The sequence below is a fragment of the Vanacampus margaritifer genome, chromosome 2 (assembly GCF_051991255.1).
Source record: "Vanacampus margaritifer isolate UIUO_Vmar chromosome 2, RoL_Vmar_1.0, whole genome shotgun sequence".
NCBI classification, from domain to species: domain Eukaryota; kingdom Metazoa; phylum Chordata; class Actinopteri; order Syngnathiformes; family Syngnathidae; genus Vanacampus; species Vanacampus margaritifer.
Window position 1 is genome coordinate 4070169 of NC_135433.1, and position 25973 is coordinate 4096141.

Consider the following 25973-nt stretch of genomic DNA (forward strand, 5'->3'; position numbering starts at 1 on the left):
ACTCAGTTTTAGAATCATATTTACACTTGGAAGAGAGTAAAATAAAGAATTGTAAAAAATACAAAATAAAAGTGACTCAAGGTAGGAACGAACTCACAATAACCGATTTGCTCTCTGAGCCACGCAGCTCCTGCTTTTTGCTAGTATAAGCTGCAGCTGATTTCATGATTGCATGGAATCTTCCTAGCTCCAAGAGACCAAAAACCATGTATTTGGTCTCTTGGAGAAAAGCAAACAGGAGGAGGGGCATAGATCAGGTCGTAGTGTTGCCGTTTCACAAGCTGAAGGTCGTGAGTTCGTTCCTCAACTCTTGATGTGTGTTTTTTTTTTCTTTAATTTTCTATTTTACTCTCTTCCTAGTGTAAAAAACTGAGTCTATTTGGTTCATATCTAAATTGAGTTAAATTTACACTACAGAATTGACTCTGCAGTAATACCAAAGCATAATGTGGCCCGTGAACACATTGCATACTTTTGCCTCTCTTAACAAAAATGATCCAAAGCTGCCCTCTCTTCTAATAAATGAACCAAAGATGCTGCGTCAAGTGTCATTAAAATCACTCATCAACTGAAGCAAAATCATGAATCAACAACAGAACACAAAAACAGACAAGGACCATACAATTTTAATTGACTGTTCATCATCAAAGTGACCTTCTCGTAGGAGCAAATAATTACTTAAACAATAAGCAAAATGTAGCAGAAAATTCCTTGTTATGCGTAATCATTTTGTGGTTCTTATTGAAACATTACAGTTGTCATTGTCGCTTCCAAGGCCATCCTGGCAACGGAGCTTGCAGTGATTGATTTAAATAGATCGCATCTGTAATTACACTTTTTACATCCCGCGACATCAGCCTTCATCTTGCAGGCTTTTGGGGAGGAGATGCAGGTGGAACATCTGTCTGAATTTCCTCCAGCTGGGCGTATGGTTATAAATGTGTGGGTTAGAACAGTGATTCCCAACAACTGTGTGGCTGAATTTTTGTTTTTCTATCCATGCCTGTGACGTGCACACAAATCTAGGATGCATCCATATGGTTTTTAAATATTATCCATTAAAGTCATCATTTGTATTATTTTATTCCTTCACCCAATGAAAATTAACAAGGAAATCAATATGGAATCAGATAAATAAGCAGATAAATGGAATTGGAATCGCTAAATTCTTATCAATTGCCATATTTAGCAGTAAAGGACTACTTGTCTAAATGAAGCTCCTCAACTCACTTCAGCACCAAGATGCCACCATGGTGTAAAAGCAAATACTGCTTTTATATGACTAACCCTCACACGCACCCGCACGCACACACAAACAGGCTTGTTTTACTATCTTTGTGGGGCCATCTCATTGACATAATGCATTTCCTAGCCCCTTCCCCTAACCTCAACTTTGAAAAATGATTGCCTACCCCTATTCCTTACCCTAACCTCAACCATCACCCAACCAAGTCTTGACCCTCAAAAAAAAAGTCTAAACTTGTGGGGCCCAGCTAAATGGCCCTACATGGACGGATGGGCCCCACAACTCTGTGAAATCCCGAAACGTTGGCCCCACTATGTAACAAAAACAAGACCGCACACACACACACACACACGCACGCATGCACACAAAATCTACGTGTTGGCTTTGTATGCCGGACAATCCAATGTTGGCGTCCTATCACATCTTTGTTCTTTGTTTTCTATTTCCCAGGATAATGACGGCGGGATGACCGCCCAACTGCCGAGCACGATCACATCCTTTGTACAAACCGGCCTGAGGCCAGGCGAGGAGTACACAGTCAACCTAGTGGCGCTCAGAGACCAAGGTCGCAGTCAGCCCTTCACCGCTACCGTCACCACACGTACGTACTGAATCTGACGCACGGCATAAGTAGAACCTATTGACTGATTCAACCCATGTCAAATATATATATATATATATATATATATTTGAGATCGAGTCGAATGGATGGATGGACGGATGGATGCATGGATGGATAGATGGGCGGATGGATGGATGGACTGATAGATGGACAGATAGATGGACAGATAAATTTATGGATGAACTAATGGATGGAAGGATGGACGGATGGATGCATGGATGGCCGGACGGATGGATGGCCGGATGGATGGCCGGATTAATGGATGGATGGACGTACTGACAGATGGTCTGATGAATTGATGGATGGATGGACTGATGGCTGGATGGGCTGATAAAGTGGATGGATGAATGAACGGATGGATAGATGCATGGACGGATGGATAGACTGGTGGCTAGATGGATGGATGGATGAATTGATGGATGATGGAGAGATGGACGGCTGGATGGACACGGATTAATGGATGGATGGGACGGACACACTGACAGATGGTCAGATGAATGAATGGATGGATGGACTCATGGATGGATGCATGTATGGATGGTTGGGTAGGCATATCTGGATGGACTGATAGATGGACGGATGAATTTATGGATGGGCAGATTAATGAATGGATGGATGGACTGATAGCTGGATGGACTAATAAAATGGATGGATGAATTTGTGGATGGATGGTTGAACAGATGCATGGACAGATGGATGGACGAATGGATGGAGTGACGGCTGGATGGACACGGATTAATGGATGGATGGACGGACGGACTGACAGATGGTCAGATGAATGAATGGATGGAGGCATGGATAGATGGTTGGATAGGCGTAGGATGGATGGATGGATGGACGGACAGACGTGCCCTGTGACAAACCATTTGCGACCAGTCCAGGGCGTCCAGTCCCGGCCTCTCGCTCAAAGTCACCTGAGATCAGCCCTGGCGTCCTCATCCAATTGCTTCCTTTTTACAGGCCTAGAATAACTGTGGTCCAAACAACCTACTTGTAAAACAGTTGATACTTTTTTAAATAAGTCACAAATCACATTCAGTGCCAGCAGAGGTAGTATCATATTAATATTAAATATCGCACATACACACACATACACGTCCATACTGATGAGCTGCCTCTGTCTCCATGATGTATCACCTTTACTCCTCATCCAGCTGGCTTCACGAACGCATCTCTAATAGATTCAATTCAAAAGTTGTTCATCAAATTTCAGACTCTCCTGTCTGTAGTCCAAACACCATCAATTTCCTGTCAAGACTTTGTTCAAGTTAAGAGCTGTAATTAAGTATAGTTTCATAATGCATGCCTCTTGCTCATTAATATGTCATGACAAGCCCGCCAGAAGACACCTGATTGGTTAACGTAAGAGGGTTACGACAAATCTGAAGGCACTTGGTTATTTATGAGAAAGATATATTCTTCCTTGGAGATGAGGAAGCGTGATGAGGGAGATGCTTCTCGGCTGTTGTCTTCCTGAGGCTCTTTTTCTAGGACGAGACCCAAGGGCCCAATTGCGATTACATCAAGGAAGTAGGTGGACTACAATATGTCAAACTTGAGTCCATGCCTTTTTATTTCCACCCAGAAAGCTCAAAGAAATACTTTTCAGCAGAGCGTGGTTCCCTTTTTGCACATTGTGGCAAACATGTCATTTACTTGATTCGCCCCTGCGGACGGAATGTTACTCTCAAATTGACACCTTGGAATAGATTTGTTACATTTCTTGAGCGTCAAATCAGTCTTTGTAAAGTAAGTGCACTTACAGTAATATACTCTATGCAGCACCATTAGTCTAAACGCAGTATTCTGATTAATATTGCGTTAGTGGAATATGAGTTAAGCAGCAAAATCCAGCCACTTTTATCCATTTCAGGGGCTGGCCATTTTGCCACTTGCTGTTGACTGAAAATAACATCATAGTTGCTAAGGTTAACAACCAATCACGACTCAGCTTCAGAAAACAGGTGAGCTGTGATTGGTTGTTGGTTGTTGTTTTTTTCTCTTTTTCTTTTTAGTGTATGTGCGTGAGTATGTGCATGTGTGGGTGTGCGTGTGCTTTTGTGCGTGCGTGTGAGTGTGTTCTCATTAATTCACCTAAAACCTATTAAAAAGAGTCGTGAAGTTGTCAGGAGACCCGAGGAAGGATCAAAGAAAAGAAAGAAAAGTGAAATGCAGCACTGACCAGACATCACCTACTACCCACCGAGTTACCAACCAGAATCTTTCACCAACCCCAGAACATCTAAATTCCAACAAATTAGGGAGACATCAAGAGACCAAAAGAGAGACTGAGGAAAGGAAGGAAGGATAGACGAAGCAGAGTAAGATCCACAGACATCAGCAACCACCGATTCAAGGACCAGAGGAAGAAGCAGATTGTGTCTGAGTTTCGATAGATGCTGGTGTGGTGGATCTGGCATGCATGAAAACCTCCACCAAAGAGGGGAGCCGTCGACCCTGGCCAGGACATAGCAAGCACAACCCCCCAGGGCCCCCCCAGGCCGCAGCAGCGCCAAGGCACAACCCCCGGGCCCCGCAGGGGCCACCGGCCGGAGAGTAGAGCCAGGAGCGCCCCCAAAACGGCCCGCGCCCCAAGCCCAACACAGCAGAACGGGGCACTACAGGCACCCCACCAGCCCACAGCCCCCGCTCCCCAAACGACCCCGCCACCCACCACAACCCAGCCCCACCACCACCACCCAGCCACCTGTACCACCCCACCACCACCAAGCCGCCCACCCCCGACCCAAACCCCACCCCCGCCAGACCCCCAAACCACGGGGACCCCCCGTACCCAGGCATCGTGCCGGAGAGGGGCGGGACAGCGGAGCAGCGAGGGCACCTGCGCCCACCCCACCTCCAGCCGCGTGGTGGGGCGGAACACTGGGGGCGGAAGGGGAGATGGGAGCACTGGGAGACGGGCGGCACCCCCGAATCCCATGCCTCGCGGGGAAAGGTCCGGGTCGTCACGCCAGCGTACCCAGTGAAAGCTAACCCTGTTACTGAGTTCGCCAGCCCGCCAACTGGCAACTCTACCCCTACACCGTGAATGTGATTCCACCCAGTGTATATCCAAGTGTGTGTGTGTGGTGCATTAAAATTGGGAGCAGAGGGAAATGATATCTCCACAAAATCAATATTAATCAGAATACTGTGTTTAGACTATTGGGGCTACAAAGCGTATTATTGTGTTTTTTATTTTTTATTTTTTATTTTATTGACTCCCCTTTAAGACCTTTTCACTAATCAGCCCAGTTACCGCAAATAACACACTTGTTGGTAAAAATGTCACCATATACCATCTGTTTCAATAAGTCGACTTTGTTTTGCAGTGATCGACGGCCCCACTCAACTTGTCGTGCGCGACGTGTCCGACACGGTCGCGTTCCTGGAGTGGACGCCGCCAAAAGCCAAGATTGATCAGATCGTCTTGCGTTACGGCCTTGTGGGCGGCGAGGGCCCGCGCACCACCTTTCGCCTCCAGCCCACGCTCAGCCAATACACCTTGCAGGTGAGTGCGAGGGATGCTTTTCATTGATCTGCTAGTGCAAGGGTCTGCAACCTGCGGCTCTGGAGCCACGAGTGGCACTTTAGTCCCTCTCCTGTGGCTCCCAGTGGATCTCTAAAAAAAAAAATTAGTTGAAATTATTTTATTTTCATTTATTATTTATTTATTTACTCTCTTTTTTTTTTACATAAAACATTATTTAAATGAATTAATGATTTAGATTATTCATGATTTATATTATTTTTTTTAAATAAATACATATTCAAAAAATCCCAGAGTCCAAATTTTCAAGTTGTAAGAAAAAGAGAGATGAAAGGTAAAGTAAAAAGTCTTTAAAAAAATACCAAAAAAATGTCTAAAAAGTGAACATAAAATGTCCATGAAATTTCCCAAAATATCAGAGAATTGGATAAAAAAGTCAGAAAAGAAAATTACCACAAAATATCTTGAAATTTTATTTTTGGGGAAAAATGCATAAAACAAAACATTTAAAAAGTAACTATAATATGTCCAGAAGAAGAAGACATAACCATAAAATAACCACAAATTGTCAGAAAATTCATATCAAACAAAGGCAAAAAAAGTAAAATAAATTAATTTAAAAAAATAGCCATAAAATGTCCCCAAAAAGAAGGAGGACAGAAAATGACCATTACATTTGCCAAAAATTACAGAAATTTGACAGAAAGACAGAAAAGTCTAAAATTGTATAAAACGTAGTCTGAAAAATTACCCCCAAAAAATGGAAGATGAAAGGTAGAAGAAAAGGAATCTTACATCTTGGATTTTTGTGTTATGGTGCAGCTCTAATTAACTCATGGGCCCTCAGTCAGCACATTAGACTAACACTAACACACTGTTTCCTTCATCACAATGTTCAAATGTTTTGTGACGCCAGACAGATTTGTTGTTATTTATTTGCCCTAAAATGGCTCTTTTGACAATAAAGATTGCTGACCCCTGTGCTATAGTAGCAAAGTATTTTTGCTTCAATTTTTTCCTCATCTGCAAATGCAAAACCCTTCTTTCTGTTTGTAAAAAGTGAAATGTAGCCCTCGATGAACTACAAATGTTGGCCCGCCCTTGATTTCAAATAACCCCGTCTGCCTACTTTGTTGTGAAGGTCCTCCGCCCCGGTTCCCGTTATGAGGTGTCTGTGAGCGGCGTGAGGAACGGGAACACCAGCGGGTCCATTTCCATTGAATTTACAACCGGTGAGAGCTGACAGCAAGCAGATGTGGTAATCATGCTGCATGCTATCCTGGGCCCGCTTCCGGGAATAGAACCGTTGATGACATATGGCCCGATGTAGCGCGCTGCTCAAGGTCATTTGGCAGAGTGCCATAAAGTTTGCTCACCGGATATTACGCCGTGTTTAACTATTTCATGCGTGTAGCTAGCAACGATTGTAGCGTACCGCGCGCGTTTGTGGCGGTGATTACACACGCTGATGATGTCTGTTTGTTCACCCCCCCACCCCTGAGAAACGGCCTCAGTGTCCTCAACGTTGTCAGCTTTATCGTTCTTCTCAGAGATCGACGCCCCCAAGAACCTGCGTCTCCTCTCCAAGACCTCCACCAGCCTGGAGTTGGAATGGGACAACAGTGAGGCGCAGGTGAGCTCGCTCAGCGTTCAGCTGATTTGAACCCGTTGCTGGGGTTCCTCGGTTTATGATGTTTCCGGCGTATGACATTTTGAGGTTACTCCGGATAAAGAATGTTGAAACATCCACTCAAGATCATTCTTGGTTTCCCTGGATTATAACAAAATATCCCAAATACATATGAGAAATTAGGTGGCAGGTGTGTTCTGACTCCTATTTTACTTGATTTTGAATGTGTATGGTTGAAGTGGAAGTCAACCCCATTTTATTATTTTTTTTACAATAATATGTTCTATGCAGCCCCACTAGTCTAAATACGGTTATTGTGTTAGTGAAATATCAATTAGGCAACCAAATCCAGCCGTTTTTATCCATTTCAGAAGGCGGCCATTTTGCCACTTGCTGTCGAGTGAAAATGACATCACAGTTGCTCAGGTCTCAGGTAACAACCAATCACAAATGAGCTTCAGAAAACAGGTGAACTGTGATTGGCCGATGCCTGAACCCTGAGGAACTGTGATGTCATCTTAAATGGACAGTAAGTGGCAAAATGGCCACCACCTGAGATGGATAAAAATGGCTGGATTTTGCTTCATAACTCATATTCCACAAATGTAATATTAATCAGAATGTCATGTTTAGACTAGTGAGGTCACATGTAACATATTATTGTCAAGAAATGTTTAAAGAGGACTTTAATTCATCCCAGTTATAAGAGGGTGTGCACACTTATGCAAACACATTATTTCAGTTATTTAATTTGTTGTTTTTTGCTTTCTCAGAAAAAAGGAACCATTTGAGTTTATGTTGATGGTACACACAGTTTTGAAATAATTTATCTTGATGTCATTTCCTTATTTCACAAAAACATGGCATTTGAGGTATTTCTATCCACTGCCTGTTTTTATTTTTATTTTATTTGATTGTTTCATATTTATGGCCTGGAAGTGTGCCCCCCCCCCCACCCCCTCCCCAAATATTTACTGTAATTAACATTTAAATCAGTGCAATGATTCCCAACCAGTGCGCAGTGAGAGATCATCAAGTGCGCCGCAGGAAATGATCCAATTTCACTTAATTGATCTGAAAATGATTTATCACTTTGTCCCTCCCAGTTGAACTTTACTGTAAAAGTGGCGCATAAAACAAAAAAAGAGAATTGAACATTGTATATTTAAACACCATGATGTTCAACCAAACCATCCAATCAGGGATGTGATTTTTCCGCTAATTCGCGGAATTCCGCTTTTTTTACCCCCCCAAAAAAAAAAAATCTTTTTTTTTTTTTTTTTTTTTTTTTTTTTTAGTAGTTCATTGTGTATGCACATGACTCCGACAGATAACATCTTCTGCTATAGCAAAGACATTTGTGGTATGCTCTAATATGAGTTACTTTTCATTTGGTCATGATATAATTATTTGTTCATGCTCCCCCCCCCACTGGGCACTGCCCTGGACCTAGCTGGGTGCCAGCGGCCCCCAGACCCCCGGCTAAATTTTCAGATGATTTCACTTTGGTCAAATCACATCCCTGTCCAATGTTGACAAACTAAAGACACTTAGCTTAATGATAACGTCTAATACGAAAAACATAGACGGCTAAAAGAAATTAGCATGTATGTTATCAGTGGCACCCTGTACAGTATGTACTCAAATGTAAAGACATAAAACATTGACTCATTTTTTTTGTCAATATTACAATAATCAACACAATTCTCACAATTGATGATCCAAAGCGTTTGACTCTAATCTTGAAGAAGTCCCCGAGCTGTTTAGCAGCAATGGGTCCAGGGGGAATCACTAGAGATAAACACCCATTCACAGTCTGAACGGCGGCTTCCGTCATTAACTGTCGAATGATTCTGCCGAGTGCAAACAAAACAAAAAATCCAAGCAAAAATAAAAACATGTGGCGGTGCAATAAAATCTCTACGCAATCCACTGGAAACAAATTTCCCATAGGAAGTAATGCCCATAAAACGGATTGCCATCATTAAATCTGTATTAACTGTTTGAAGAAATTTTCAAGTAATCTATTATCATTCTTAGCGCTCACGTGGATTTTTTTTTAATCAATCTTAACCGTAACAACAAATGTGTAAGCTGGCATGCTAAAGTGATTTGTGTTATAAATAGGCATGGGCCAAATACCAGTTTATGATTTACCATGGTTTTAAAAAGTCAAGGTTTCAAAAAATGCTAAAATGGGCTGTCACCGCTAATGAGCTGGGGAGACTTTAAATATACAATATTATTGGCTCCTTGCAGAGTTGAGCAAATGAGTCACTTCTTTGAAGTTCAATAGCGGCAGTAATTAACTCATTCACTCCCAGCCATTTTCATTCCCGGCTGTTTTACTGGATTTTGACAGATTTTGCAAGGCCCACAGAATATTGTGTTCTATTGCTATAAAAACATGGAACCTACTAAAAGAAAGATTAGAGTCTCTTCTTTCATCAGACAAAAAAGGATAATTCTATCTCTTTCGGTTTTGCAGCAATTAGCATTAGAATATAGCTAGGTTTCAACATTATTAACAAATCTAATCTAAATCTAAAACAGTGGGGAAAAGAGCTTGTTGCAACATGGCCCCGCCACCTGCTGGCCGTTTTTGTAATAACTACCATTGCTTCAACCGTTCTCTTCAGTTCAGAGGCTGCATCAAAGCCTTTTGTATGGTCTAGCATTTTTTATTTATTTTTTTTTACGTATAAATCCATCTTTGGGAGCATGGTAATAATTAAAATTGAACGTATTTATACGGTTTTGGGAGCAAATGAGTTAATGTGCATTCGCTTATTTATTTATTAAATTTCAATGGTGCCCGCGGGTACTAGTCAGCCCCAAGGACAACCTGAGTAGCCCATGGGTCTGTGCTAAAAAAAATTAATCAGTAGTAATGGGACACCGTGACTTACTCAGAATTAAAACAGAAGAATGTTAACATTTAGTCATTTATTTAAGCTTAACATGCACTCATTTTTTAATGTACCAAATATGTATTTTGTAAAAAAAAAAATAATTATAATAATAAATGTGTTGCATGTGTGTAAAAGGTTCCATGGTATTTGCTACGCTGCAATTTAATCACTTTGTATCCGTGTGTTTTTAACTGTGGGATCGGAGTCTTCCATTTTAAGCTGTAAATAAACACTGAAAGTGATCAATAGTTTTAATATACTTAATTATGTGCACGTGTAGGTGGAAGCCTACCAAGTGGTGTACAGCACGCTGGCAGGTGATCAATACGAAAAAGTCATTGTACCAAGAAATGAGGGCGCAACCACAAAGACCACTCTCACCGGTAAGTGTGGAGAAATTGTCATCAACAAGCCCGAGGCTCCTTTGCACAACTGTCGCTTTCTCGCATTATCCAAGCTCAAGCTCTCGAGTGTGGGCTGAGGGAAATGTTCTACATGCCAGGGTGGTCGCCGCTGCTTGGCTGGCTACTACTGATTGTTTTTGTCCAGAAACGTGTTGTCTTGGGGGCGTATTGGAAGCAAGAAAATTGCAATTGTATGTTATTTTGTGCAATCAATGCTTTGATATCTTCTCAGAACGAATCACTCTCTTGCTCTCTTTTTGCTCACAACTTTTCACTTTTTACGTTTCCCTTATCTTCCCTTATCGTTTCAGACCTGCTGCCTGGCACAGAGTACGGGATCGGTATTTCCGCCATGAGAGGCAGCAACCAGAGCACATCGGCCACTATGAACGCCAGAACGGGTGGGTGACCTTATCTCGAAAAGTGCTAAGATCCAATTTGTGATTTCACACAATGCTGGTAGACTGCATGAGATTTTAATATCATGTAAATTTGACTACCTAGACTTTTATAAAGGAACCCGGTCAAACTGAAAATATGCTACATTCAGGGTCTCCGCACATCATTAAAAATAATTAAAAGTCCTTAAATGTAATTCGCTAAAATTACGGCCTTTAATGGCATTAAGAAACATTAAATATGATGTCGAGGCATTACAAATTAAAAAAAAAATTTGTTCATGCTTTATTTTACATACAACATTGTGCAAAAGAGTCACTATAACACATTTTAAGAATAATAAATGTGATACTGTGAAATGTATATTTGTGGGGAGATTAATCATTACTTACAATTCCACAATTGCTTCATGTTCCAAATATCAATTGCTCTCAATTTGAAAAGAAAAATGTACTTTTCCTGTCACCAACATCCAACATGAAACACTAATGCCACATAGTGGCAGAAGATTGCCTCAACACAAATCTATGATTAACTGTTACTTCATGAATTGCTTATTGTGAAATGTTTGTATCAGTAAACTAAAAAAAAATAAACACATTTGTATTTGGTAACTATACTGTATTTTGTCCACTTTTAGAGTATGAAAAACTTGAAAAAGGTATTTTATTGTACATTTGAATAGATATAACAAGCGATTAATTTACGACTAATCGTGAGTTAACAATGGAAATCATGTGATTAATTACGATTAAAACATTTCATCGACTGACAGCCCTAAAATATAGACGTTGGCATTGAACTAGTCTTAATGTGCATTAAAAATGGCATTAAAAAGCATTAAATTAGATTTGATGATACCTGCAGAAACCCTGACAATCAACCTGTTTATTGCAAAGGATAAAATTATAAATAAATATTTGATTTTGTTGTCCATGTTAAAGTCTGCCTAAAATGATCGACTGCACCTTAGAGTACAAAACCATGAGTAGAGTGTTTGTATTGATGCCGATTTATTAAAATGCTTTGTCAAGACAGTAAGTGCACCATCCAGCATCTTTTCGTGTCAAGAAAAGAATGATCGACCCGTAATGTTGACGCACGCAACCGCGGCTGCGGCTCCTTTTCATCACATTTGTGTTCCCGTGCATTGGAAAGACGTCTTGCTCGGAATGCTTTATGTGCATCGGAGGATGTGAAGGTGCTTTTTGTGACATCAGAGTGTATTCAGAAGACCGGCAACAGTAGCCTTTATGCTATCCCAGGATAAACAGGTCATTTTTCTCACAGAAAATCGACATTTTTTTTAATGGTTTGTTTTTTTAATTACTGGGGGGAAAAGACCTGCGCTGAAAGCTAAACATAAATTTAGATGAAGACCTAATTGCAGACCTTTGTTAAAAACAACTGAAACTTGGATGCTTTCTCATTCTACAGCCAATGGTGATTTCAAATCCATTTCAAATTGCATTAGACTAGTTGCGCCAGTATTTAGACATGCCAGGCGTGATGTTTAGACCGACTTTCTGCTACCAAATTTTCACTCTGCCAGCCCCCATCACACACACACAAAAGAAATCAAGATATCAAAATGATGAAAATCAAAATATGCCGGCCGGGCAAGTGTATGCGGAAAAAGAGCCCCTTTGATACTCTTAAACCGATCTGTTATAAGGTATGCTAACGAGTTCATGTATGCGGTTTTGCGCAATTTTAGGCACACATTTTCCCCCTCAACATAAACAACGCCCACCCTTAAATTTCTGTCCGTACATCTCCAATGCTGCTTTTTAGTTTCAGGGTTACAAAAACTAACAAATTGTCTTTTTAAGTCTTTGCTTCTCCGTTGTTTGCAGGTCTGGACGTGCCCATGGATCTTACTGTGACGGCATCTACAGACAACACCATCACCCTGGTGTGGGGCATGGTCCAAGGTCCCATTGACTTCTACAAGGTCACCTTTACGTCCTCCTCGGGCGTGACTACTGAGGTGAATACTTCCTCAAATATGACTCAATGATATAGCGTGTTATTGTCATTGGACTCAAGTTCCCTTTGTCTTCCAGCTGACTGTGCCAAGAGAGGAAACCACCACCACTTTGTCAGACTTGGAGCCGGGGACTGAATACACCATCACAGTGGCAGCCAAGAGGGGGAGACAGCAAAGCAACGTGGCTTCCATAGATGCCTTTACAGGTAGAAGTGAAGTCTAGTCTGGACCGTACTGTTTTTTAAAATGTGATAGACTCCATATATATCGAGGAAAAAATTGACGTGCGTTTTCTTAGTGTTCTAAGTGTTCAGCACACCGAATACGTGACGATATCTCATTTAAAAATGTATGTGTAGGCATGGGAATCGAAAAAGTAATTCAATTCCTAACGTATGAAAAATGCATTTTGTAAAATAATGTATTTTATTTGCATTTTGTGCCCCCTTAAAACACATTTATAAGCAAAACTGAGAATCAACGGCTGCCACGTCCCAAAAAGTGCTACTTGCGGCACCAGACAGCTAGCAACGAGCTTCGGCTAGCTACTGCTGTGGCTAAACACGTTGCAGCGTCGCTCTGAAGTCAGTAATCATGAGCTACATTTCTAACAAGTAGCGTTCTCACAAAGGGGAAATCCATGCTAATGGCTAAGCTAATAGCTAAAAGTAATTTGATTCCTAACGTACGAAAAATGTGCATTTTGCGCCTCATTAAAAGACATTGAATAGCAAAACTGAGAATCAACCGCCGAGAAGCTTCGCTGGGGCTCGCATCACTCACGTCAACCATCGCGGGTAGTCGCAGGTTAACGCACAACTCAGCTAGCTAGCAACGAGCTTCGGCTGGCTACTGCTGTGGCTAAACACGTTGCGGCGTCGCTCTGAAGTCAGTAATCATGAGCTACATTTCTAACAAGTAGCGTTCTCACAAAGGGGAAATCCATGCTAATGGCTAAGCTAATAGCTAAAAGTAATTTGATTCCTAACGTACGAAAAATGTGCATTTTGCGCCTCATTAAAAGACATTGAATAGCAAAACTGAGAATCAACCGCCGAGAAGCTTCGCTGGGGCTCGCATCACTCACGTCAACCATCGCGGGTAGTCGCAGGTTAACGCACAACTCAGCTAGCTAGCAACGAGCTTCGGCTGGCAACTGCTGTGGCTAAACACTTTGCGGAGTCACTCTAAAGTCCGTAATCATAAGCTTCATTAATAAGCTACATTTCTGACGAGTAGTGTTCTCACGAAGGGAAAAGCCATGCTAATGGCTAAGCTAATAGCTAAAAGTAATTCAATTCCTAACGTACAAAAAATTTGCATTTTGCGCCTTATTAAAAGACATTGAATAGCAACACTGAGAATCAACCGCCGGGAAGCTTCACTGGGGCTTGCATCACTCACGTCAACCATCGCGGGTAGTCGGAGGTTAATGCACAACTCAGCTAGCTAGCAACGAGGTTCGGCTGGCTACTGCTGTGGCTAAACACGTTGCGGAGTCACTCTAAAGTCAGCAACCATAAGCTTCATTAATAAGCTACATTTCTGACGAGTAGCGTTCTCATGAAGGGAAAAGCCATGCTAATGGCTAAGCTAATAGCTAAAAGTAATTCAATTCCTAACGTAAGTAAAATGTGCATTTTGCGCCTCATTAAAAGACGTTGAATAGCAAAACTGAGAATCAACCGCCAAGAAGCTTCGCGGGTAGTCGCAGGTTAACGCACAACTCAGCTAGCTAGCAACGATGTTCGGCTGGCTACTGCTGTGGCTAAACACGTTGCGGAGTCACTCTAAAGTCAGTAATCATAAGCTTCATTAATAAGCTACATTTCTGACGAGTAGCGTTCTCACGAAGGGAAAAGCCATGCTAATGGCTAAGCTAATAGCTAAAAGTAATTCAATTCCTAATGTAAGTAAAATGTGCATTTTGCGCCTCATTAAAAGACGTTGAATAGCAAAACTGAGAATCAACCGCCGAGAAGCTTCGCGGGTAGTCGCAGGTTAACGCACAACTCAGCTAGCTAGCAACGATGTTCGGCTGGCTACTGCTGTGGCTAAACACGTTGCGGAGTCACTCTAAAGTCAGTAATCATAAGCTTCATTAATAAGCTACATTTCTGACGAGTAGCGTTCTCACGAAGGGAAAAGCCATGCTAATGGCTAAGCTAATAGCTAAAAGTAATTCAATTCCTAATGTAAGTAAAATGTGCATTTTGCGCCTCATTAAAAGACGTTGAATAGCAAAACTGAGAATCAACCGCCGAGAAGCTTCGCGGGTAGTCGCAGGTTAACGCACAACTCAGCTAGCTAGCAACGATGTTCGGCTGGCTACTGCTGTGGCTAAACACGTTGCGGAGTCACTCTAAAGTCAGTAATCATAAGCTTCATTAATAAGCTACATTTCTGACGAGTAGCGTTCTCACGAAGGGAAAAGCCATGCTAATGGCTAAGCTAAAAGTAATTCAATTCCTAACGTACAAAAAATTTGCATTTTGCGCCTCATTAAAAAACATTGAATAGCAACACTGAGAATCAACCGCCGGGAAGCTTCACTGGGGCTCGCATCACTCACGTCAACCATCGCGGGTAGTCGGAGGTTAACGCACAACTCAGCTAGCTAGCAACGAGCTTCGGCTGGCTACTGCTGTGGCTAAACACGTTGCGGCGTCGCTCTGAAGTCAGTAATCATGAGCTACATTTCTAACAAGTAGCGTTCTCACAAAGGGGAAATCCATGCTAGTGGCTAAGCTAATAGCTAAAAGTAATTTGATTCCTAACGTACGAAAAATGTGCATTTTGCGCCTCATTAAAAGACATTGAATAGCAAAACTGAGAATCAACCGCCGAGAAGCTTCGCTGGGGCTCGCATCACTCACGTCAACCATCGCGGGTAGTCGCAGGTTAACGCACAACTCAGCTAGCTAGCAACGAGCTTCGGCTGGCAACTGCTGTGGCTAAACACGTTGTGGAGTCACTCTAAAGTCCGTAATCATAAGCTTCATTAATAAGCTAAATTTCTGACGAGTAGCGTTCTCACGAAGGGAAAAGCCATGCTAATGGCTAAGCTAATAGCTAAAAGTAATTCAATTCCTAACGTACAAAAAATTTGCATTTTGCGCCTCATTAAAAGACATTGAATAGCAACACTGAGAATCAACTGCCGGGAAGCTTCACTGGGGCTTGCATCACTCACGTCAACCATCGCGGGTAGTCGGAGGTTAATGCACAACTCAGCTAGCTAGCAACGAGGTTCGGCTGGCTACTGCTGTGGCTAAACACGTTGCAGAGTCACTCTAAAGTCAGTAATCATAAGCTTCATTAATAAGCTAAATTTCTGACGAGTAGCGTTCTCACGAAGGGAAAAGCCATGCTAATGGCTAAGCTAATAGCTAAAAGTAATTCAATTCCTAATGTAAGTAAAATGTGCATTTTGCGCCTCATTAAAAGACGTTGAATAGCAAAACTGAGAATCAACCGCCGAGAAGCTTCGCGGGTAGTCGCAGGTTAACGCACAACTCAGCTAGCTAGCAACTCTAAGGTCAGTAATCATAAGCTTCATTAATAAGCTACATTTCTGACGAGTAGCATTCTCACGAAGGGAAAAGCCATGCTAATCGCTAAGCTAACCTAAGATTGACACAGCTAGCGTGTTTAACGTTTTTGGAATTAAGTACTTTGTAAGTTGGTACATTTTCACAGACGTCTGGTTGGAACCGCATTAAGTCGTGCGAGAAATTTTGTTTTCTTAACAGAACCGGAACCAGGAATTAATTACGGTACGCTAATGCATCATAAGTCATCCAGCAGGAGTGGCCTATGAGGTTAAAAGTATATTAATATAATATAAAATATTTATATTATCACTATCAGTAATGTTATGTGATTGTTTCCGCAACAGAGTCCTGACTTTTGATATGGACTTTTTTTTTTTTTTTTTTTTTACATCAATTTAGGTTTGCTTGTAGACAAGAAAAAAAGTTTGCTGCTATACTGTTATGTGGATTTAAGTTAAACTGTTGAAAAACCAATTGATGATTTTGTATATTGTAATATTTTTTCTTGTTTAAGAGGACCCTTGCTTTAGAAGTTTCAGTTAGTAATTGTAAATGTTTTTAGTTTATTTCATTAACATTAATTAATTAATTTTTCAGTTGTAATATTTTATTTATTTCATTTTTGTTAACTAAAATAACCTTGGTGTGTACCCCTATTAAGTTTGTGTCTCTAAACATGCATTTGGGATTCTTTACAAAAAAAACTTAAATATTAATATATGTGTGAATGAAAAGATCCCGCAGAGTCCAGTGGTGAATTTAATGACCATAAGGTGAGTCATACTGCACTTAAAAATAAATGCAGGTCCATTACAAGGAGAGTTTAAAGAAGCTATTAGAAGATCTAAAAGATAGCGGCCTGCTAATGAGCAGGATTCACATGGCCCTTATTTGCAATGAGGTCTTTTCATCTTAGTATATGCAATTATGCATGTGTTGCTTTCTCTACTCACACATCGTCATCTTCTTGCCTTGCTGCATTTTTTTTGTCCATCTACACCACAAGTGATTATTTTCTACTTCAAGTGATGCACTCGAGCACTCGTCCCATCCTCTCATCACCCGCATCTTGATCCCTTCATTCTTCACAATAGCCGTTGTCACCGTAATGGCCGCCATCGTCATCATCATCGTCGTCATCATCATCGTTGCCGTCGTCATCATCGTGACGTGCGACTTCATCATTTCCCGTCGTCTGCTCAAACCGTCGGGCATTGCGAGAGACGACAGGACGATAAGATGGGAGATCAGCAGGAGGAAAAAAAGTTAATTGGATGTCATCTTTTCATGCACTTCACTAGTAACATCTAATTATCTGTGCCCAGGGGAACTCATCTTGAAGGAAAACATGGGATTTTCTCTTGAACTGCACCTTCAAAAGCTTGATTTTTAAGTTTGATCAAGCGTAAATAGCTGTTATCAAACGACGATGTAACCTCCAATTTGACTGTACGCTAAAGATGATATACGCTCTCCAGAAAAAAAAAGAAAGAAGATGATATACGCTTATTGGAAGCGGCAGTCTCAACTCCAAAAATCCATCTTACGTTTTGCTTCATGTTCATTCACTTCATCATCAAGCTGTCGAAGTCCTACGTTTTGACAGCAACATCTGCTCCCATCATCGCTTTTTCCATTTTCTTTTCGTGATCACAACTTCATCTTGATGCCACATAATCCAATTAGCCTGTCGTCTTGGTGAGCGATTAAATCATCACGTCCGCGTGACTCTCCGGTCTGCCTGATCAAGATGGCACCCAAGGCTAATTTCGCCAGCCGCTTGCATCCATCCATCACCGGCGTGGCTTCTCCATTTCCATCCTTATTTCTTTCTGCGGACCCGGAGACTTTCCCGTGACATTTAATCCATATTCCTCCAGGGATCAGGCCCGTTTCCCACCTCTACTTGTCCGAGGTGACTTCCGACTCGGTGCTGGTGGCGTGGAGCTCGCCGGCGCCGCCCGCCGACGTCTTCATCCTCAGCTACAGCTCAGCTGACGGCACCGACACTTCCAAGGTGACCCTGGACGGCTCCAAGACGAGGTCGCTGGTGCAAGGGCTGCTTCCCTCCACTCAGTATACCGTCAGCCTAATCACAATACAGGGAGACGCTACCTCTGAGCCGATTACGGCGTCCCTCACGACAGGTGAGCCGCCCGATTGGATGGAAAAGTCTCGGGCAGAAGGGGACGCTTGACACCTCTGTTTGCTTTTAGCAAGCCTCATTCAAATTCATACAGCATTAGATATAAAACATAAACATTACAATTAAAAAATATTACAATTAATAATGGTACTGACTTAATCAGCTTATATTAGCTGTTACAAATAATAAAAAAAATTGGCACACAAAAAATATGCTATTTTTTACATTATAATTTTTTTAATAATTTTTTTCACAAATTAACACATTAAAACGTAAGACAAACTTAACAGTGTTCCTCACTTGCTGGCCATTTTTTGTTGTTTTTCCTCTAGTCAAAAATTGGCAAAAATAAAAATCTGCCATAAAAAAAAAAATATATATATATATATATTTTTTTTTTTTTTTTTTTTTTTTCACACATAAACACATTAAAACGCAAGACAAAGATAACAGTGTTCCACACCCATAAAAGAAATAGGTAAAAAGCTGGCCAATTTTTGCTGTTTTTCCGTTGGTCAAAAATTGGCCCAAAAAAAAAAAAAAAACTGCCATTTTTTAAAAATTCTTATCATTATTATTTCCACACATGAACGCATTAAAACGCAAGCTCAACATAACAGTGTTCCACGGCCATAAAAGAAATAGGTAAAAAGCTGGCCAATTTTTGCTGTTTTTCCGTTGGTCAAAAATTGGCCCAAAAAAAAAAAAAAAACTGCCATTTTTTAAAAATTATTATCATTATTATTTCCACACATGAACGCATTAAAACGCAAGATCAACATAACAGTGTTCCACGCCCATAAAAGAAATAGGTAAAAAGCTGGCCAATTTTTTTTGTATTTTACACATTAATACATTAAAATACGTAGTCCAAAATTGGCACCAAAAAAATCTGCCATTTGTTGAATTCTTTTTATTCTTCTTATTATTTTATTTAGTTTTGCTGGTCTTCGACTCTGCGTACAAACGTAGACGCATCCATAAAGGCATTTCTTTCATGATCATTAACGGTCTTACGCAAAGCAAATGAAATGTGAATGACTGCACAGCCTTTTTAGTCCGAGCATTTTTTATTTTTTATTTTTTTTGCATTCTGCACTTTTCCTGTCTTTAAGGGAAACTTCATTAAATAATAAACAACACACACCACCATGCAAGTTTCACCTTTACCAAAGAAAACACAATTCGTAAGATAACCATATCCGCCCCAATGGGTGCAACTTTTATAAAGAAGCTGCTGTTTTCCAGCCAAGTGGGAATTAAATGATTTCAAAGCCAGGAATTATAAATTAGCCCTTCTTCTCATGAATACAAAAGTCATTATTCTTTTGATTTGAAGTGCTGCCCGTGCGACCGCTTTCCTCTTGCAAAAGATGGAAGTGTTTTAATCTCCTCCTCATTACCCCCAATAACTAAGTAACTGCCATCAGATGAATTGTTTGCTCACATTGTCTCCGCTGTAACCTTTTCCGCAATTCGCTCGATAGTCTCCGGAGACTCGGGTAAACAAATTGGCAGCAGGTGGGGAAGAAATCTCCTTTGGGTTAGAAGTGTTCACTCTCTGTAATGTTGATTGTGTTTTGTTTGGCAGGAGCGTGGATCGGTCCTTGAATATCTTCTCTGCCAATTGACACGTTTGTTTATGCCATATATGCTCATTTTTGTCAGAGAATGATCACCATTCAACCTTTTTTTTCTCTTCAGTTTAATTTATGAATTGAATTATGAACCTCAAAACACACAGCAGCAACACATGCAAATGTGGGCTCATTTCATGTTTTCTTTCAAATGGAATTAAAACAGCAGGGGCCCCAGAATTGAACCCTGTGGAACACCATATGACAGTGGCCGCCGGTGCGTAGGAGATTTGAATCGATTTTTCTTTTCAATTATATTAATTCATGAAACCATGAATCGATTATTTTATTTTTAACTAAATTTTCCCATGAATTCATAAGAAAATAGAATTTAAAATTATAGTTTTTTGTATCTTACTGTTTTCTTGAAATTGACTGTTCACATAAATTTAAAAGTATTTTCTTACATTTATGAAAGACCTGACTTATTGCACTAAGACAATTCAGAATCTTTGAAATTTATATTTACAATCATTGAATTAGATTATGAAAATAATTTCATCTCATCCATGCTGATGTCAATGTTTGTGTGACACTTGTGACCATAACACGTGTTACTTTCATTAATAATAATAATAATAATAATAATAATAATAATTTGATCAGTTACTGCCTCCACGGAATTTTATCTGGAATTTAACGTTTGTGGAGTTTTTATCTGTCCTTGATATTTAGGAAGAATTGATGTTTTATAATTAATCAATCATGGTCAGTTGGAGCCCTATTCAAAAAGCATATTTGCTCTCTTCTCCGTTTAAAAAAATTATAATAAAACAGCAAAATTCTTGCTGTTAATAAAACGGCATCTCTACCAATAAACCTCAGTGCTGCCCAGCATGTTGTGAAGGTGCACAACTTCAAATTTGGACTTTCCTGTATACTGTAAAAACCCTTAAAATTAATGTGAGTGATTTTGTTTTCTCCATTTAAAGGAATGGAGCGTACTGCATGCCTAGGTGGCGCTATTGAGCGATATTTTTGTGTGTGCATTTTTTCATTGGATATCATTAGTTCCACTTTTCCATCTAAATGAATGGAGGGTACTTTCAGATAACACTTTTCCATATAAATTTCAACAAAAATTCACGCCTCCCGGGTTTGGTGTTCTTTTTATTCATTTATCTTTCAACTACAATGAATACTTTGTAATTTTCACATAATTTATCTTTCAATTTATTTCGTAAGAATTCAGATTAGCATTCAGCTATTAGCATTCCGCTATTAGCATTCCGCTATTAGCATTCCGCTATTAGCATTCCGCTATTAGCATTCCGCTATTAGCATTCAGCCATTAGCATTCAGCTTTCCGCATTCCCACGCAATTTCTACAGAAATTGCACTTAGTCTTGTTATCAGCTGTGTTTTTCAGCAAACTCTGCGTTCTACTGCAGGTATGGACCCGCCCAAGCAGATGACGGTGTCCGCCGTGGCTGAGGACATCGTGACCATTTCCTGGATTAAACCGCTGGCTCCATTTGAATATTATAAGCTTTCCTACCAGTCAGCCAGAGGTATTTCATTTTCCATATTTTAAACTCTAATAGCATCATCTTTTGCCAATGAATCTTAATTATAGTCTTAAATTATAGCTATAAATCTTTTGAGTCCCCCCTTCAGTGTTATTGAATAGTAGCCGTATTTCAGATTGTACACGACAAGCTGGAAATTAAGACAAAGCTGAGTTTTCATGTGTTTCCCGCAGGTCGAGTGGACAGCGTTGTGATTGACAGCGACGTGACCAACTACACCTTGTCCAGTCTGTTCCCTGCTACCGAGTATGAGATCAGTCTCAACGCTGTCAGGGGGAGCCAGGAGAGCAAAATGGTCAGCGCCTCGGTTTTCACAGGTACGGGGAAAACATGGCATGAAATGATGTCACTATTTAGTGTCCTGCTGTCCTTTTTATTCAGAGTTGCAGTGTAACAATCACAGTTTTTTTTACGTTTTTATTTCATTTTGAGTTGTTTTTTTTAATCAACTTAATTTTTATTCATTTTCAGAGCGGGTTGATTGTTTTGTTTTTTAATGTTTAGTTTTAGTTGAGTTTTTATTAGTTTTAGTATTAACTTTTGCACCATACGTTTCATTATACATTCATTCAAAATTCATATTGCACATACTCGTCCAACCACTTTCTTCTTCTTTTTTTCGACATATACTCACCAAAAATATAAACACAACATGATTTTGCTCCCATTTTTTTGTGAGATGAACTCAAAGATGTAAAACTTTTGCCACATACACAATATCACATTTTCTCTCAAACATTGTTCAGGAACCAGTCTAAATATGTGATAGTGAGCACTTCTCCTTTGCCGAGATCATCCAGAAAATCCGTCAATACGCAGTACATTTTGTAGAGTACATTTTACTTAAAAAAAAAAAAAAAGTCTATTTGGTCCCACTATAAACAGAGTAAAATTTACACTTGGAAAAGAGTAAAATGTTCAGAGTAAATTTTACTCCAAAAAAAAAAAAAAAAAGTCTATTTGGTCCCACTATAAACAGAGTAAAATTTACACTTGGAAAAGAGTAAAATGTTCAGAGTAAATTTTACTCAAAAAAAAAAAAAAAGTCTATTTGGTCCCACTATAAACAGAGTAAAATTTACACTTGGAAAAGAGTAAAATGTTCAGAGTAAATTTTACTCAAAAAAAAAAAAAGTCTATTTGGTCCCACTATAAACAGAGTAAAATTTACACTTGGAAAAGAGTAAAATGTTCAGAGTAAATTTTACTCCAAAAAAAAAAAAAAGTATATTTGGTCCCACTATAAACAGAGTAAAATTTACACTTGGAAAAGAGTAAAATGTTCAGAGTAAATTTTACTCAAAAAAAAAAAAAAGTCTATTTGGTCCCACTATAAACAGAGTAAAATTTACACTTGGAAAAGAGTAAAATGTTCAGAGTAAATTTTACTCAAAAAAAAAAAAGTCTATTTGGTCCCACTATAAACAGAGTAAAATTTACACTTGAAAAAGAGTAAAATGTTCAGAGTAAATTTTACTCCAAAAAAAAAAAAAAAGTATATTTGGTCCCACTATAAACAGAGCAAAATTTACACTTGAAAAAGAGTAAAATGTTCAGAGTAAATTTTACTCAAAATATTTTTACTGTGAACGAGAGAAATGGCCTATCCCATGACAAAAACCTACACTCTAATAACAGGTCAAACATGGGTCAAAAATGGACCGATCCTCTACTTGGGTCTATTTGATCCAACTTTGAGTCAAGAAATGAATCTTTTAGTGTAAATCAACTCATAATTATTGGTCAGATTCTTTACTTGGGTCAAAAATTGGGTCAGTTTGTATTAAACAGCTCAGAAAGTTGGGTCAAATTGACCCATAAAGAGGATCGGTCCATTTTGATCCATAATTGTCTTACTTTTGACCAAACTGTTTTTAGAGTGTAGTAAAGTTTTTGTTTTGTTTTTCACTAAATTCGAATTACATTTCAGAAGGAAATTTTGTGAGAACATTTTATTAGTTTACTTTAAAAAAACAACAACAACATTCAAATAAAGTTACCGGTACACAAGGGTTGAGGAACGAACTGACAAGCTTCAGTTTGGGAGAAGGCCACTCTACCACCTGAGCTAATCTGAAAATTTTACTCTCTTCCAAGTGTAAATTTTACTCTGTTTAGAGTGGGACCAAATACTTTTTAGACATAATGTACTCTACAAAATTGACTGTATACTGACAAAACTGCACCTTTCAGAGTGCCCTTTTATTATGGGCAGTCTAAGGCACACCTGTGCACTAATCATGGTGTCGAATCAGTATCTTGATATAACACGTCTGTGAGGTGGGATGCATTACCTCGGCAAAGGAGAAGTGCTCACTGTCACAGATTTAGACTGGTTCCTGTACAATATTTGAGAGAAATTATGATATTGTGTACGTGGAAAAAGTTTTTAGACCTGTGATAGTATGAAGGGATTTAATAAAGTTATCACTGTATATATTTATTCCGCTACCTAAAATAACCTTGGTAACAATACACGAGCATCAGACAAAATGAAAGTGTATTCTGGCATCTGGCATTGCGGCGAGAGATGAAAATGTCGACCCCCTGACCCAATAATTGGCAACCCATTCCGCCGTCCATCCCTCATCATTCTCTTTATCCTTTCGCCTCACGTCTGCCCTCTTCAATCTTTACCCCTCCTTGCCCACCTTCCCGCTCTTTCGCTTCATCGCTTCTTTTTAAAAAGAACCCCCCCACCCCCCACCCCCAGTTTCTCCCCATCTGCGAGCGGGAGGATTCACCTCTGATTATTTTTCCAATAGGAATCAAGCGGCACGGCTCACTTTCGCATGAATGCTCAGAAATATGGAAGACGCTTCTTCTCATTCAAAGAATTCCCCATCACATAAAATTAACACACTCCCGGTGGTGTATGCAGAATCTGTAGTGTGTGTGCGAGCGTGTGTGTGTGTGTGGTGTGAAGGGAGCTCAGCAGAGTGGAGCAGAAGGTGTGTTTGCATGTCAATGAGACGTGATTCGCCAGGTTCAAGGATTCATTGAAGCGGAGGTAAAATAAAGCTGAGAGACTTCTTTCTTGAGCTTTTTCTTGCTTTTGCCCACCTCTCGTTTCGCACTCACACTTCCTCTATTATGAGAGCCTAACAATCCCAGTGTGCTTGTCGAGCAGAACCACCAACGTTGTAATAGGCGGAAAAGAACATCGTTAAACTGCTCACAATACCCGACCAAGGATGTCATTTCTTAACAATAGCACACTTGGGATTTGCCATCGTGGTCCAACATTGGTTGGGGGAAATATGTGATGACTGTTTAATTATCAGAGGAGATGAGAAAAGCGAGGAGCCATATTTCATGTTGTCACCAAACACTTAATGCACTGGCATTTAGGAAAAATTGTTTGGCTTGCGAGTAAATGGGCTCCGTGATGAGATGTTTAAGGACTAACAATGCCCTCATACGCAAAATGTCACGACCTTTAATAAATGATCTGGCCTCCCAACGCTGGAGTTGGAGTAAAGGCTGTTAAAGTCCGGCTAATTTATCAGCTTCCCAAAGAGCGCGTAGCTCGGTGTGGGATGGCTATCAGGTTCGAATCAACGGTATTGTGAATCACGTTGCGCATGGAAGGGCGGAATGATAAATAGATGAGGAAAGCAGTTTGAGGTTTTTCAGCGCTTGGCTGGATTAAATGAATCAAAGTGCTTGAGTTGACAAAAGCTTCAATGTTGAAAACTTCAATGTAGTTATGGCTAGGGATGTTCGATTTTTTAGACCGATACTCAAATATTCAGTGCTCACTGATACCGATACCAAGTTCCGATACCATGAGTACTCATGATACATAAAATTTCCCCAAAAACAATGACAGATTTTTTTTTTATTACATATATATCCAAACTACTGCAAATTTCCTTAAAATTAAATTAAATTAATGACAATTAAAATAAAATATATTTGCTTATAAGTCATTTTGAATAGATCACACAATTAAATATATATTTTTTAAATCGAGAAATAAGATGAAACAAATAACCCAGTGGCCAGAAAAAAAGTCACAATCAAAATATGTGGTTGTACAACTTCTTTTTTTACTCATTTGCTCCCAAAAACTCGAAGAAATATGTTCTATTTTAAATCTTTTAAGTGTCCCAAAGACATATTTATACGTTTTTAATGTTGCTGTTTTTTTATGCTAGAGCATACACAAGGCCTGAATGCAGCCTCTCAACTGCAAAGAACAGTTGAAGAAATGGTCGTTATCACACAAACTGCCAGCAGGTGGCATCAAAGCAAAAGAGATCAACCAGGGCCATGTTGAAAAAAAGCCACTTTACTCACATTTCTAAATAGATTTGTGAATAATGATGAAACTAATGCTAATTGCAGCAAAACGGAAAGAGATAGAAATATTTTTACTTTTTTTTTGCCTGATAAAAGAAGAGACTAATCT

The 25973-nt window shown here is 39.8% G+C and overlaps 1 protein-coding gene across 5 annotated transcripts in view; it reads left to right on the forward strand.

Annotated features, from left to right (window-relative positions):
• The window catches only part of tnr (tenascin R (restrictin, janusin)), a 238953-nt gene that overhangs the window by 161020 nt on the left and 51960 nt on the right, over positions 1 to 25973 (forward strand). For 2 of the 5 annotated variants that reach the window (XM_077555881.1, XM_077555882.1), the window contains 11 exons: positions 1697 to 1847; positions 5201 to 5379; positions 6500 to 6590; positions 6873 to 6991; positions 10181 to 10283; positions 10616 to 10705; positions 12560 to 12693; positions 12770 to 12899; positions 18128 to 18394; positions 21422 to 21541; positions 21733 to 21876. In XM_077555881.1, the coding sequence (XP_077412007.1) occupies positions 1697 to 1847; positions 5201 to 5379; positions 6500 to 6590; positions 6873 to 6991; positions 10181 to 10283; positions 10616 to 10705; positions 12560 to 12693; positions 12770 to 12899; positions 18128 to 18394; positions 21422 to 21541; positions 21733 to 21876 (1528 nt within the window). The remainder of the gene's footprint in view (positions 1 to 1696; positions 1848 to 5200; positions 5380 to 6499; positions 6591 to 6872; positions 6992 to 10180; positions 10284 to 10615; positions 10706 to 12559; positions 12694 to 12769; positions 12900 to 18127; positions 18395 to 21421; positions 21542 to 21732; positions 21877 to 25973) is intronic. The other 3 variants (XM_077555883.1, XM_077555884.1, XM_077555885.1) reach the window with 3 other exon arrangements.